The 14,668-nt window shown below is 37.4% G+C and overlaps 1 protein-coding gene across 8 annotated transcripts in view; it reads right to left on the bottom strand.

Annotated features, from left to right (window-relative positions):
- CHD2 (chromodomain helicase DNA binding protein 2) overlaps positions 1-14,668 on the bottom strand; it is a 112,976-nt gene that overhangs the window by 60,444 nt on the left and 37,864 nt on the right. For 7 of the 8 annotated variants that reach the window (XM_014842513.3, XM_070495920.1, XM_070495930.1 and 4 more), the window contains 6 exons: positions 13,660-13,704; positions 13,304-13,482; positions 11,221-11,345; positions 8,369-8,585; positions 5,869-5,958; positions 4,813-5,003 (listed from right to left, as the gene is read on the bottom strand). In XM_014842513.3, the coding sequence (XP_014697999.1) occupies positions 4,813-5,003; positions 5,869-5,958; positions 8,369-8,585; positions 11,221-11,345; positions 13,304-13,482; positions 13,660-13,704 (847 nt within the window). Of the gene's footprint in view, positions 1-4,812; positions 5,004-5,868; positions 5,959-8,368; positions 8,586-11,216; positions 11,346-13,303; positions 13,483-13,659; positions 13,705-14,668 lie in introns of those variants that run through there. The other variant, XM_014842518.3, reaches the window with a different exon arrangement.

Genomic DNA, 14,668 nt, shown 5'->3' with positions numbered 1-14,668 from the left:
ACAACTATAGTTAAATATTAAAATACTTCACTCTCAAGAACCGATAGAACAACTAAACATGAAGTCAGCAAAAATACAGAAGACTTGAGCAAAACTATTAACCAAGTTGACTTAATGGACATTTACAGAACTCTACCTAACAAAAGTAGAAAAAATATTATTCTTTTCAAGTGCACATGGAACATTTTCCAGGATAGAAAACATACTAGACTATATAACAAGTAACAATGAATTTAAAGTGTGTTCTCTAAGACAAAATTAAATTACAAATCACTTGGGAAATACCTAAATACTTGGAAATTAAACAACACACATCTAAAAAACATCCGTGTATCAAAGAAGAAATCACAAGAGAAATTGGAAAATAAGTGAAAATGAATGAAAACAAAAACACAGGACATCAAGATGCAATTGAAGCAGTGGATAGAGGGAGATCTATACCTTTAAACACCTATATTAGGAAAAGTAAAAAAGGTCTTAATAATCTAAGCTTCTACCTTAAAACAGAAAATGCGAAAATTAAGTGAAAGCAAAAGAAGGCAAGAGTAAAGATGAGAACAGAAATAAATGAAATAGAAAAGAAAATAGAGAAAAAAAACCAATGAAGTTAGAAGTTGGTTTGTTTGAAAACATCCCCCAAATTGTTAAACCTTTACCTAAAATGCCCAAGAAAAAGAGACGAGATACAAATTACCATAATCAAAAAATTATTTGGATCCTCATTGACTCTTCAAAAATTAAAAGGATCATGAGCAAATACTATAACTTTATGCCAACAAGTTAGACAACTTAGATGAAATGGACAAATTCTTATAAGTACACGAATTAACAAAACTAAATAAAAAAGAAACAGAAAACCTAAATAGAACTCTAACTAGAAACTGAATTAGTCATTAAAAGTTTTCTCACAAAGCAAAGCTAAGGCCCACATGGCTACACTGGCGAACGCTCTCAGATATTTAAGGAAGAAATAATACCAATCTCAACGAATTTTTTCGGAAAATAGAGAAAGAGGGAACACTTTCCAATTCACTCCATGGTCCTGATACAAAAGACAGGCAGATATTTACCCCCGAAGAAGAAAAAAAATCTAGAGACTGATATCCCTGAAAAACACAGATGCAAAAATCTTTACTAAAATATTACCAAGCTGAATCCAGCAACACATAAAAAGGACTAAATGTCATGACCAAGTCAGGTTTATCCCAGCAATGAAGGGTTGGCTTAATGTCTAAAGCATAACTAACATGATATATTATATTGGTAGAATAAAGAACAAAAACCACATGGTCATCTCAACAGACATAGAAAAAAATGTGATAAAATCCAATACTCAATTCATTATAAAAACTCTCAAAAACTAGGAATAGAAGAAAATTTCCTCAGCCTGATAAAGGATTATCTACAAAAATTCTATAGCTAACATCCTATACTCCCACCAATTCTATTCAACATAGAGGTTCTACTCAGTACAATAAGGCAAGAAATAAAAGGCATCCATCCACTTTGGAGAAAAGAAGTACAACGTGGTGAAAATGTGATTCTGTATCTAAAAAATATCAAGAAATATATAACCAAAAATAGTGGAAAAAGTAATTTTTGCAAGTTCACAGGACACAAGATAAATATATAAAACTCAACTACTCTAATACAATCTAAAAATTAGATTAAAAAAATAATTCCACTCAAAACCAAAAGTAGGAGTAAATCCAACAAAAGATGTACAAGACTTATACACTGAAAACTTCTAAACGTTGCTGAAAAATGTTACAGAATATCTAAATAAATGGAGAAAACTTTCCATGATCATGACTAAGAAGAGTCAAAATTGTTAAGATAATTCTCCCTAAAATGATACAGAGTCAACACAATGCCTATCAAAATTCTATATTTTTTTCAGAAATTAATAAGCTGATCCAAAAATATATATGGAGATGCAAAGGATCTAAAACAGCCAAAATAATTTGTAAAAAGAACAAAATTGGAATTTATACTTCCTCATTTTAAAAAGTAGCATCAAGCCACAGTAATCAAGACAGTGTGGCATTGGCATGAAGACAGGAGTATGTATCAGTGGAACAGAACTGAGAATCCAGAAACAGATCCCTACATTTATGGTCTCAACTGATTTTCAACTCAGGTAGCAAGGCAAATCAATAAAAGAAAGGATATTCTTTTCAGCAAATGGCACTGGGACAATTTCGAAAATCCCTCTGCAAAACACTGAACTTAGGGCCTGGTGGCATAGTGGTTAAGTTCACATGCTCTGCTTCAGCAGCCCAGGGTTTGCAGGTTCAGAGCCTGGGCGTGGACCTAGCACCACTCATCAAGCCACGCTGTGGCAGCATCTCACATAAAATAGAGAAAGACTGGCATAGGCATTGGCTCAGCGACAATATTCCTCAAGCAAAAAGAGGAAGATTGGGAACAGACGTTAGCTCAGGGCCAATCTTCCTCACACACACACACAAAAATAAACTTAAGCCCTCACACTTCACACTATAAACAAAAAGTAACTCAAAATGGAACATAGACTCAAATATAACATAGACTCAAATTTAAGAATTAAAACTTCTAGAAGAAAATAAAGTCTGTGTGACCTTAGGTTAGGCAAATATGTCTTATTTATATGACATTAAAGCACAATCTCTTTAAAAAAATGATAAATTAATTTTTGTAATGAAGTAATGATTAATTACTTCATCAAATTTAAAACTTTTGCTCTTCAAAAGACAACATTAAGAAAATGAAAAGATGAGCCACAGATTGGGACAAAATATTTGCAAATCATATACTAATAAAGCACTTGCATGTAGAATACTAAAAAAAAAAAGAAAGAAATTAAATTAAAAACCTCTTCAACTCATAAGACAAATAATCCAACCTAAAAATGGGCAAAAGATTTATACAGATATCTCACCAAAGATACACAAGTGGATAATGAACACATGAAAAGAGGTTCAACATTATCAGTCATTACAGAAATGCAAGTCAAAACCACAATGAGATACCACCATACACCCACCAGAATGGCTACAATCCAAAAGACTGACAATACGCCCCAAGTATTGGTGATGATCCAGAGAAAAAGAAAACTCAACATTTCTGGTAGGAATGTAAAATGGTAGAGTGTCTTTGTAAAACAGCCTGGTAGTAGTTTCTTAAGAAGTTAAATACAAGCTTTCCCAACAACCCAGCAACTCCACTACTAAGTTATCAAACAAAGATAAATAAAAACTAAGGCCACACAAAGAAACAACAGCCCAAAACTAAAGCAATCCAAATGTCCATCAACTAGCGACTAGATATACATACAATAAAATACTACTCCATAATAAGAGAATAACTCACTCCTGATAAATTCTTATGACACGAGTGAATCTCAAAAATAGTATGCTAAGTGAAAGAAGCCAGAAACAAGAGACTACTTATTAGGATTCTATTTATATGAAATTTCTAGGAAAGGTAAATCTCTAGAGATGAAAGCTGATGAGTGATAAAAGGCTAGAGGTAAAAGCAGTGATTAACCACCTACAGGCAAGAGGGAACTTTTTTAGGTGAGGAAAATATCCTCAAACTAGATTATGGTCATGGTTGCACAACTCTATAACTTAAAAACACTGAATTGTATACTTACAATGGTGTATTTTATGGTATGTAAATTATATCTCAATAGGCAGTTTAAAATAAAGTTAACACATGAGGGAAGGGACCATTTCTGTGTTGTTCATTAGGCTATCCAAAATGCCTTGCTCTGTTTATGGCCTGTAGTAGGCACTCAAATCTTTTCTGAATTAAAAAAAAAAATCGTGGAGCATTTACCTGTCAATTTGGCAACTATTAATTGAATTGTTTACTATGTGCCAAATATTATTCTAGGCAATGTGGACCATCCAAGAATAAAGTAAACAAGATCCCTGCTACTTATGAATGCATAATTTAATGGCATGAAATGAATGAGAAAATAAATGAAAAAAAGAGGTATCATATAGAAAATAAAACAGGGTAGGCATGTCTAACAGGCTACTTTAGGTTAGGCAGTCTGAGACCTCTAAAAGGAGGTGGTCATATAAGGGGAGGCAAAAATATTAAAAGTGAGTGGCCATGTGAACTTAAGGAAGAGAGAAAACATTCTAGACAAAGAAGAATAGCAAGGGCTTCCCATGTTAAAGGAACAGAAAGATGGCCGGAATGGCTGAAGTATAACGAGTGACAGAGAAAGGGGTATAAGATGAGTCAGAGTATTTCCAAGGGCCCAGACTGAGTAGGGTCTTCCAAATTAGGGCAATGAATTTAGATTTCATTTTAATTATCATGGAACATCACTGGATAATTTCTAGTTTAATAAGATGTACATACAATCTCTCCCATAAAAATCTTTTCAACAAAGGCATTCCATTAAGTAAAGATTTGATAAGACCTAAAGCTGATATTTCTGTTATGAAAGGTTTAAACTTAAGATATGTTTTAATACTTGTCAGATTGTGTACCTTGCATAGTTCACCCCAATTATATAAATTACCTTCTAAAACCAGTGAGAAGGTCTGATGTTTCCTGTTTACCGATTATTTCCCCAAAGCATTAACTGATTCAAATGTTTGGTAAACAAGATGTTTTCCTCCTTAAGAGGCTGATTTCTGTGCCGTCTATCATTATTATGGAATATTTTACTACTTTTGTTCCTGCCTCAGTTTAATGCTTTGTTTTCCCCAAACCATGCCATCTGTTTTCCCTAATTCTATTAAAAAAGTTAAAAAGCATTGGCATTTCAGACATTCTAGCATCTTTTGAAATACACAGGAAGGAGCTTACTTCTCCGGCATAATAAAGTGCAGCAAGGACCAGAGCTCTTTGAGGGAATTCTGAAGAGGGGTCCCCGTAATCAGGAGCCTATGGTTGGACTTGAAATCAATCAGAGTTTTATACAACAAAGAGTCATCATTCTTCAACCGATGGGCTTCATCCACTCCCAGAAAGGCCCAGTTAATACTGCCCAGCACAGTCTAAAGTAAAAACAAAACAGAACGAGCCACCAGGTCAGAAGGGAACCCAAAAGTACTTTCAAGTGTTAATTATCTCTGCACAAATACCATCACAAAGGAATACATAGAAACATTTATTCTTCACTGACTTAGAGCATATTAGGACTCTTCTGTTTATTCTGTTAGTTGCCAAACTGGTGTCTACTCAAAAGAGCACGTCACCATCTAAAAGGTATGGGGGAGCGGTCGCATGCCTGGTATTGCTGCATGCCCCAAAGCAAGAACACGAAAATTGGTATGCTGGGCAAAAACAACACAAAAACAAAAACCACTTGATTTTGCAGTCTCTCCTTAATTATGCTTCTTCTCTACGTATTCTCCACCCCAACCCTGAAGCACAGAAACGCCAAGAGCCACCAAATTGAACTTGTTCACACTTATTATCAGCAATGGGATCACCTGCCACATACATTACTTAGTAACTATAGAAAGGAGACAATTTCAAGAGCTTCATTTTTCTGTCCTCCTCATAGATACCATTCACATAATCTGTTCTGGGAAAATGCCTTAACAATAAGATGGGACCTGCCTGAGATGACACTCAAGCCGAGTTTCCAATGACTGACTGGAATCTCAGGTGAGTCACTGTCCTCAATACCCTTTCATCCTGTTTAATTCAATTGGACTAGGCAACCAAAGGTCCCCTTCAACTGTAAGGTTGTATTAGTTATTTATAACCTTAATATTCTTTGTGGATTTTTTTGTTTGCTCGTTTGCTTTTTTTAAAGAAAGAAGGAAAAACAACATGGCAAGTGGGGAGGCACAGACGCCACCATTTGGACAAGTCACACTACAAAATTTAGCCTCTTAGCTACCAATTACACACCTTATCTTTTAAGAGGATCTCATATGTTGTTATAAGTGCATTGAACTTCAGCCTTTTGGTCTGAGAATGAATCCATTCATACTCCCGTATCTGTAAGAGAAAACAGCAATTAAGATACCATTTCTGCTTTTACCTTTCTACATCACCAGCAGGTCTTGTGACAGATGCAATAGAAACATGCCAAATAAAAAATAAATCTGATTAGAAGTTAATGAATACTTATACATTCTAAATTGACCTAAGCAACCAAAATACAGAGCAGTAAGAGTTAGAATTAAAAGATCTATCACTGAGCTGCCAAAACTTTATTGCCAGAATTCAAATAAATTGTCATCTCTCCCCACACACCCCACCCCCAATACATTTCACTCAAAAAAAGGCATTTCATCAGCAATTAAACCCTGGTGACTTCAACTTATCTAGGGAATCTCTCAGAATGCGAATTTTCTTAAGGAAATAATAATTTGATTATTCTTTAGGTAGGGCAATAGTTCTACTAACAAGTAAAAAAATGCTAACTTCGGGCTCGGTCAGAAATTTCATTAATCACAGAGCAGAAAGATGTTGCCCACAAGAAAAATGAAAGGGAGGCTTGGAGGATGAAAACATAGTTTAATATGAATGAAAATAATGTTACTGTGAAGGAACACAAGAACTAACACATTCATACTGAAGTGTCGCTGCACCCCAGCAAGCACAGTGGCCCACAACAAGGCTCCTGCCATTTGGTTGTCAAGGTAGGAACTAGAGAACAGGATGAGGAACACATGCAGGTGATTACCACCAAGTGGGAAAAAAGAACAAAGAAAGGAGTATTGGAGACTGCAAAGAAAACTGCCCTAACTCCATAATTCTTCAGAGTTCACTTTCTTTGTCCTCATCTTCGAACACAGTGCTTGAAGCCATTCTGCATAATCTAGAAGTTTGTTACTTTTTTTAATGGTTAACAAATGGATTAACAAGCTAAGAACTACCATATGCTTAGAAACTCAAAATTAGGGCAGCAAAATCTGCCAGGGTTTAGGTTAGACAATTTTAATAAAAACAAATTTGAATTAGCAGGCTATCTCTCACCTCTCTCAAAGGTCTGAGGATTCCTGAGGGCTTGCTCTTATTATAAGCAATCCCCGAGACAGTTTACTTTAGCATACAGTGGTGAAAGAGCAAAGGTCTAGGACCAGACACATCTGTGTCCCAATCCCAGCTCTGCCATTTTCTAGCGGGCCTGGGGACAAGTGTTAAACTCTCTGAGTCAATTTCTTCATTAGTCAGTTAGAAAGAATATCACCTACTTTGAAGACTATCGTGAGGATTACAGGTAATACTGTCCTTCCTCAGTATCCAAGAGGGACTGGTTCCAGGACCTCCCACAGATACCAAAATCTGAAGATGCTTAAGTCCCCTTACATAAAATGGTATAGTATAATGAATACAGTTGGCCCTCCATATCTATGCGTTTTGCACACACAGATTCAATTCCTCCTTATCTGCAAAATCTTTTCTTTCTTTTTTTTTTGTGAGGAAGATTGGCCCAAAGCTAACATCTTTTGCCACTCTTCCTCTTTTTGCTTGAGGAAGATTGTCACTCACATCTGTGCCAATCATCCTCTATTTTATGTGGGATGCCACCACAGCATGACTTAATGAAGGGTGCTAAGTCTGCACCCCAGAATCCAAACCTGCGAACCCCAGGCCACCGTAGCAGAGTGCACAAATTTAACCACTACACCACCGGGCTGCCTCCATATCTGCAAAACCTTGATCTGCAATTGGTTGAATCTGCAGATGCAAAACCCACAATTCGTTGTGTTATAAGCTCATGCAAGGAGAAATAATTTTTGTTACTCCTATTAACATTGTTGCTGCAGAGGGCCGACTGTATACACAAAGCACCCAGCACAGGGCCTGGCACATGACAGGTGCTTTGAAAAGAGTTAGACGTTATCAAGAAAAGATTTGCTAAACAACAATAAACTCAAGACTTTGTGTTCCAAGTTCCTCATACTCAAGTTCAGTTTGGTAACATACAATTCTCATCTCCACAGCCCTCGAAGCCTTCACTGTCCTTTCCCTTTATTCCTTTCTTCTAAGTTATGCAAGCACACCATTTTAAAAGGTTGGGAAATAAACTCTAAGGATTCAAATATTTTCAGTAATATCTCTCTGTTCAAATAGCAAAAATAATATTAACATTCCACAAAGTATTAATTCCACCTTATAATCCTTAATAAATAAAGTGATCTTGGAAGTACAGCGGACAAAGAGAAGAAAAACTTAATATTCCCATTCTTGTATTGCTGTTGCCTTTCTTTAAATACTAAGCATATGTTTTAAACAAAGAATATCTGAGTTGCATTTTGATGATACATAAATCTCTTAATATTGGGGGCACAGCACAGTGCCAGAATCATAATTTTACTAAAGACTACAATGGCTTTAGATCAATTTCCAAAATACATTTATAACACAGATTCTATCCCAATTCTTTTTGTTTACACACCGTATTTCTGCTCATCAGGTCACCTATGTAAACCACTACGTTAATCTCTGGTGCCCAGATTTCAAACTCCCTCTGCCATGAGGTGAGGGTGGATAAAGGGACGACTATAAGAAAGGGGCCATACAGCTGGTGTTGGTGGAACAGGTAGGAGAGGAATGATATGGTCTGGATGGTCTTTCCTAGGCCCATTTCATCAGCAAGGATTACACTGTTACTTCTGCAGAAAGAAAAAAATAAAACAAAAAAACCATTAGTTCACCAAAAAACAGCATACGCACAAATAGCAATGACACCAATGTCCCAAGCAAGACACTGGATGTGAGCCTCAACTGTATTTCCTCTCATCTGCAATTAAGTCTCCTACATAAGAAGAAAGCAGAAGCTATAAATAGCAGAATAACACATGATCTGAGTATCATCAAGATTTGGATGACTATTAGAACCTATTCAGACTATGTTCTTTACCTTGCATTTTGGTCTTTTACATCTATGCCTTGTAACAGAGACGCAGGTTTTGTCATATTGGTGTATACAAGCACATGACCCTGGGTTCCACCAGTACAGAGAGCAGGGTCAGAGTGGCTATCATCACTGCTAGTGAACCCTACAGCCTGACGGTCAGGTGCCTTTGTTCCAATTACCTGCCCCCTCCACTGCATGCCCCTGGGCTGTTCAGTGCTACACATACTACTCCTTAGACCCACAGGCTGCAGGTGCATGGAGCTTGTTTTAAATATACTATGGCAGGGGTAGGCTGCAGATCAGATTTCTGGACCCCACCCTGGACCTATGGAATCAGAAAATCTGGGAAAGGCCTCAGGAATCTTAACAAGCACTTGTGAATATTCTGATGCAGGTGTATTCCTTTAAGAAACACTGCTCTAGGAGATGGGCTGGACTTCAACAGGATACTAATAGGAAAGGATTATCCAGACATAAGGAAAAAACTTGAAGAAATGTCCAGAATTAGGAAAGTAGGTTCAGGAAATAGAAAATAGCCCATGTGGCAGGAAATTAGGAATACACGTATGATCTAAGTTTGCAAACATTAAAAGGTTCTTGAAAAATCAGCTCACTGAAGGTTTACACATACATAATATATGCTTAATCAGTGAACCAGAGAGAACTAAAAGTAATATATAAGTGAAAGACAACTTAATTGATTAGAAAAGTAAGACATTTAATTCACCAAGAGACTAAATTTTTAAAAATACATGCTACGTTCCACAGAATGGCAAGTTTTAGGGAAAAACTACAGAAAAGAACAAAGCAAGATATAGTGTGGGAAGAGAGAATGAGGGGGCCACGCTCTATAAATCTCAAGTACACCTAATTTTAGGTACTGTTCAGATACAGCGTTACTCCTTTGAGTAATTACCCTCCTATTTCTCTCACCTTTCCACACTACAGGGGAGGAAACAGGACTAATTTTCTCCAACATTTCCTCTCCCTAGCAAACTGCCACTGTCCATATACACACACTAAAGCAGATCTGAACCGATGTGCCTGTTTTTCTGAGATAGCACGTTACTCAGTGTAAGGTTCCTGTGACCAGGCCCTAACAGCTGCCTGGGTCCTTTTCGGTTAATTGGGAATTGGTCAGTTTAAAGTAAAAAATGCTGGCCAAGGACTCTACATGAAACACGCTATGACTGTGGACAAGGCATATGACATCTTTGTTCCTAAGAGTCCTCAACTGTAAAATAAGAGGGTTAAATTACACAAATTCTTAAGGTTCCACCTAGCTTTATAAACTATCTTTAAGGAAGATTAGGTCTCACAATTTTCTCAAACCAAACTAGTTTTCAAGCAACTTAGAATAGGTATATCATTCTCAGTCATACAAACTGATCTATTCAAGAACTTTAATGTTCATAATTGAATGTTGAATACTGTATTAGATTTTACGGGACAAACACAAAGCAGGTGGTTCAACCGGGAAACAGTCATCATAACTGTCTCTCTTTTAACTAGAAACCATCTTTTCAGCATTAAGAAAAGAAGCTCAAGTGTTTTTATTTTCAGGCTGTAGTTTAATTGTGAAATAAGAATTTTTGCTTTACTGAACAAATTAACAGTGAAGAAATTAAGAGTGTGTGTGTGGAGGACGGAATCTGTAGACAGGCATTCAAGGTACTTCTCACCAGGTCCGGTCTGGGAGGAGGGAAATCACACCTGTCTTGGTTCAGCGTTAAATTCTCAACGCTTAGATGGGGCCCTAATGCATAGTAATCAGAGATTACTTGAATTTGCAATTGGACTTGGTGAATAAAAGTTATGAATGCTGCCTCAAAATACCTTTAAACCTCAAGTGCTATCACTGTCTCATCTTTCTTTTTTTCCCATGATTAAAGTGGTCTTGTTACAAAAAGCAAAGATAATTTCATAGGCTCAGCCATGGGACAGCCTGTACAGCAATCTCAGGTGGGGGCGGGGAGAGCAGGGAGGAAATTGTACTACTCTTCGGCAGCACTACAAGAAATTAAGTGAAAGGCGTCCTGGGCCTAGACAGAAAATGCATGGAAAACAGACATTTTCTTCTTTCTTCTGAGAGTAACTCCTTTCACACCAAAAAGATTTGGGCAAATTATCTTGCTATTTATACTCCTGAAAAACATATTACAACACAGGTCTCTGGCTATGACAAATTACCCCCAAATAACTAAATAACAAAGTACTCTTTACTTCAGATTAAAACAGTATTGCACATACATAAAAACTCTCACAAGAGTTTTCTCTCAACCACATAACTTTATTTCTATAATACACAATAGAAAGAAGTAATTCTTTGCATCTAACAATAAAGAAGCCAGAAACAGTAATGAAAATTTCCAACATATTTTTCTACCTACTTGCACCAGGAATGAGCAAGCCAGTTGAGACCTTCTAGCTGATAATCACGGAGCTCCAGATTCTCCCCTCCTAAATATGCCGGCTGTTTCTTTAAAGCCACGAATCGTGGTCTCTGCTTCAGGGCCTGAAAAACAAAAATTAAGCTCAGGTCTGAAGAAGACTTTCTTCCTATTCCTGCCTTAAAAAGACAGCCATGATTTAGGTGATCTGCTCCAAAGCAGATTACATTTAAATAAAAACTTACATTTCACATCTAAACACCAACCCCAGCCATCCTGCCACAAATCCTTTCACCGTTTTCTATATTCCCAAAGCCAGATTGCATCCCAAAATATTTTGTAGTTAACTTGCTCCTCTCCTAAGGAAGTTTGTGAACATCACTAAGCAGCATTTGTCTTATATCGTCTCTACTGTATGGCAGAGTCCTATTTTCATCTTTATGTGACCTTATCCTACAGAGTACAAACCAACGCTTCTGGAAAAGTCCGCATATGCTAAATGCAGCACAACTTTACCATAATAGCTTTTGTAAATTCTCAAATGCAGCCCACCTACCTTGAACCCCCAACTGTGTGAGTTTGGTTTTCTGAAGCAAAGGATGCTGTTTTCACCTCCAAAGGTGTGAAGAATAGCAGTCTAAGGCCATGTCTCTATGGTTTGCACAAAATGTGGATTCTGTGGCCAAATCAGTTTGGGAAACAATGGATTAAAAAGTTATATAAATTTCATTACTCATGACTTTTCAAAGTCTAACATGCTTATGAATTTATAGGACAAATTCATTCAGGAATGCTTCCCAAAGTTATTTGGCCACAAAAATCTTTTTTCGGGGAGCATTTCTCTGAAGTTTAGTGCTCTATGGAATTAGTGCCCTCTTATGATAAGTATCATCCTAATAGTGTATTTGATAACGTAATTATTGAGTTTCAGCTCTCCTCCGTGAGCACCTGGCAGTAAACAGAATCTGACTCCTCACCCTCACCCACCAAAAACCGGCTGTCCACTTCTGCCAAGTCTCTCCCATAATGCTTCTCCCATCTCACCCCACGGCTGCCTCCCTTGCCCTCACATCAATTCTTCCTTCAGGACCCCTATGACATTTTCTTGGCTAGATAACTGCTTACTCCAGAGTCTCCCATATACTGCCATTACACGAAGCTTTCTAAATGAACACTGTTCCCATCCCGCTGCTCTACTCAGCAGGGTGGGCATATCCACACCCATAGGGTAAACTCAAACATCTCCAAGGTGCTCAAGACCCGCACACTTTGACCTAAGTGTACTCGCCAGGTTCACTTCCCCATCTCTGCCAGCTAGGTCTAGTAGTCCTCCTATTACAGTTTAAGAACATCTTTAACTTAATATCTTTCATGGGAGGGCAATAACCTGGGCCCCCTCTTGTCTGTCTATCCAGCACTGATCCATTCTTCAAGGACCAGGGTAGTTCAAATACCACAACTTCCTCTTAAAACCCCCTCAAGGATTACTGGAGCTCAGCAAAGTCTACCTCTGTCCTTCTCTGAGCACATATTCTTTATCACACTCATCAACCCTCAATTACACACTGCTTTTCACAGATACAAGCTTGGTGCCATCAACTGAATGTCACCTTCTCAGCGACAGAGGCCATGTCTTACAGGTACTTCTATTACCCAGGACCCAAGCACACCACTCTACACATGGAATGAATTCTAATGAAGGAAAAGGATTTGTACAACCAATCTAGCAAATAAAAAAGCCTATACATTTAGTTTCTAACTTAGAATTCAGAGACGCTCCCCTTTCCTGTCAATTCTCTTAAAGTTTTCGAATTCTTTCAAGTATCCTCCACACTATCTCTAATTAGACATATCTAATTCTGTAAATTATAAGATTAAAGTCAGCAAAGCCATTATACGACTCATTCTCTCCTTTTGTTTTATACTTATTTTTCTTTGATGTCAAGGTTAAGTCATCTTCTTTCACTTCAAAATGGGAATTATCATTTACTTTTGTAATATTTTTCTCTTTCCAATATCTATGTGACCAACTCTTTGTATCAACACATACTTCCCTGAAAAAACAAGTCAGCAATCACCACACCTTGCATTCTCTTGTTGGGATGGTTTTCGAGTTGTTCCGACTATGGAAGCTGTCGATGCAGCTCTGGAATTTCTTTCCAATCAAGGCTTCATCTTCCCAGCTGCACTCTGAATAGGGTAGTCCCATCCATTTGCATAGATATTCAGGTTCATTTGAAGGGGCCGGCTTCCGACTGTGAGCTGTTTCATATATAAAGATTCACAGGTCAGCAACTGTCAGTTACAGCAGGGGTATGACATTCTGTTCTACACATAACCAACGAAACACCATGAGATAAAACCATAAATACGCTGCAAAACATGAACTGCCGATAAACACTAAACAACAGTGATCAATAAACAAGGTCTCTTACTCACCTGGAAAATCTGTTTGACCCAGTGTAGATTTGCTTGTCTTCACAGCTAAACATATGGAAAATAAGATAGAAAAGTTATTACTATAATCAAGAAAAGAATGACATTTTAAGTCCTATGAATAAGAATACAAGTATACTCTACTATCTCACAACTTAAAAAAAAGAAAAGGAAAAACAGTCTTGTTTTCACAGCCCTGTCTAGCAATTACCCCATTTGTCTGTTTCCCTTTATAACAAAACTCTCCAAGAGAGCTGTGTTTACTCACTGTCCCCGCCTGTTCTCTCTTGAAGCCACCCCAATCAGGCGTGCATACCCACCCCTCCATGGATCCATTTCACCAGTGCCATAACTATCACCAAAATCAAGGATGAAGTCTCAGCCTTCACCATATTAGACTGGGAGCACTTCCTCCTCCCCAAGCCATGTGAATCACTCGGCTTCCACACTCCACTCTCTCGGCTTTCCTCCTATCTCACTGGCTGTTGTTTCTTAGTCTCCTTTGCTGGTTTCTTCCTGACTTTCAAAAACTGGAATGCTCTCAGACTTCTCATTCTCACCACATATGGTATTTCTAATGACGTCATTAAATCTTTAAATACTATCTATAGGATTTAAATACTATCTATATATATGGATAAATTCCCAAATTTAAATCACCAGCCCAGACTAACAGTTGTAAACTCCAGGCTCACATATGCTATACCCTTCACAATACTCTCCGCTTAAATGACAAAGAAGTACATCAAACTTACAAATATCAAACTAACCTGTTGATTTCCTCTCCAAAAATCAGCTCTTCCCTTTATCTTTCCATTTCAGTAAAGGGTACCTCTATTCTCCTATTTGCTCAAGTCAAAAATCGGGGCATCATCCTTGATCCCTCTTTCTCTCATCCCCTACATCCAAATTTACCAGCAAATCTTGTTAGCTTTTCCTTCAAAACAAACCTAGGTATCTGTCTATTCTCAAAAAGTAAACCTACAAAATGCATGTTTTAATTTACGTTACT

Source organism: Equus asinus, chromosome 2 (assembly GCF_041296235.1).
Source record: "Equus asinus isolate D_3611 breed Donkey chromosome 2, EquAss-T2T_v2, whole genome shotgun sequence".
Classification (NCBI taxonomy): domain Eukaryota; kingdom Metazoa; phylum Chordata; class Mammalia; order Perissodactyla; family Equidae; genus Equus; species Equus asinus.
Note: the sequence above shows the minus strand (reverse complement) of the source record. Positions and strands in the feature narration are given on the sequence as shown.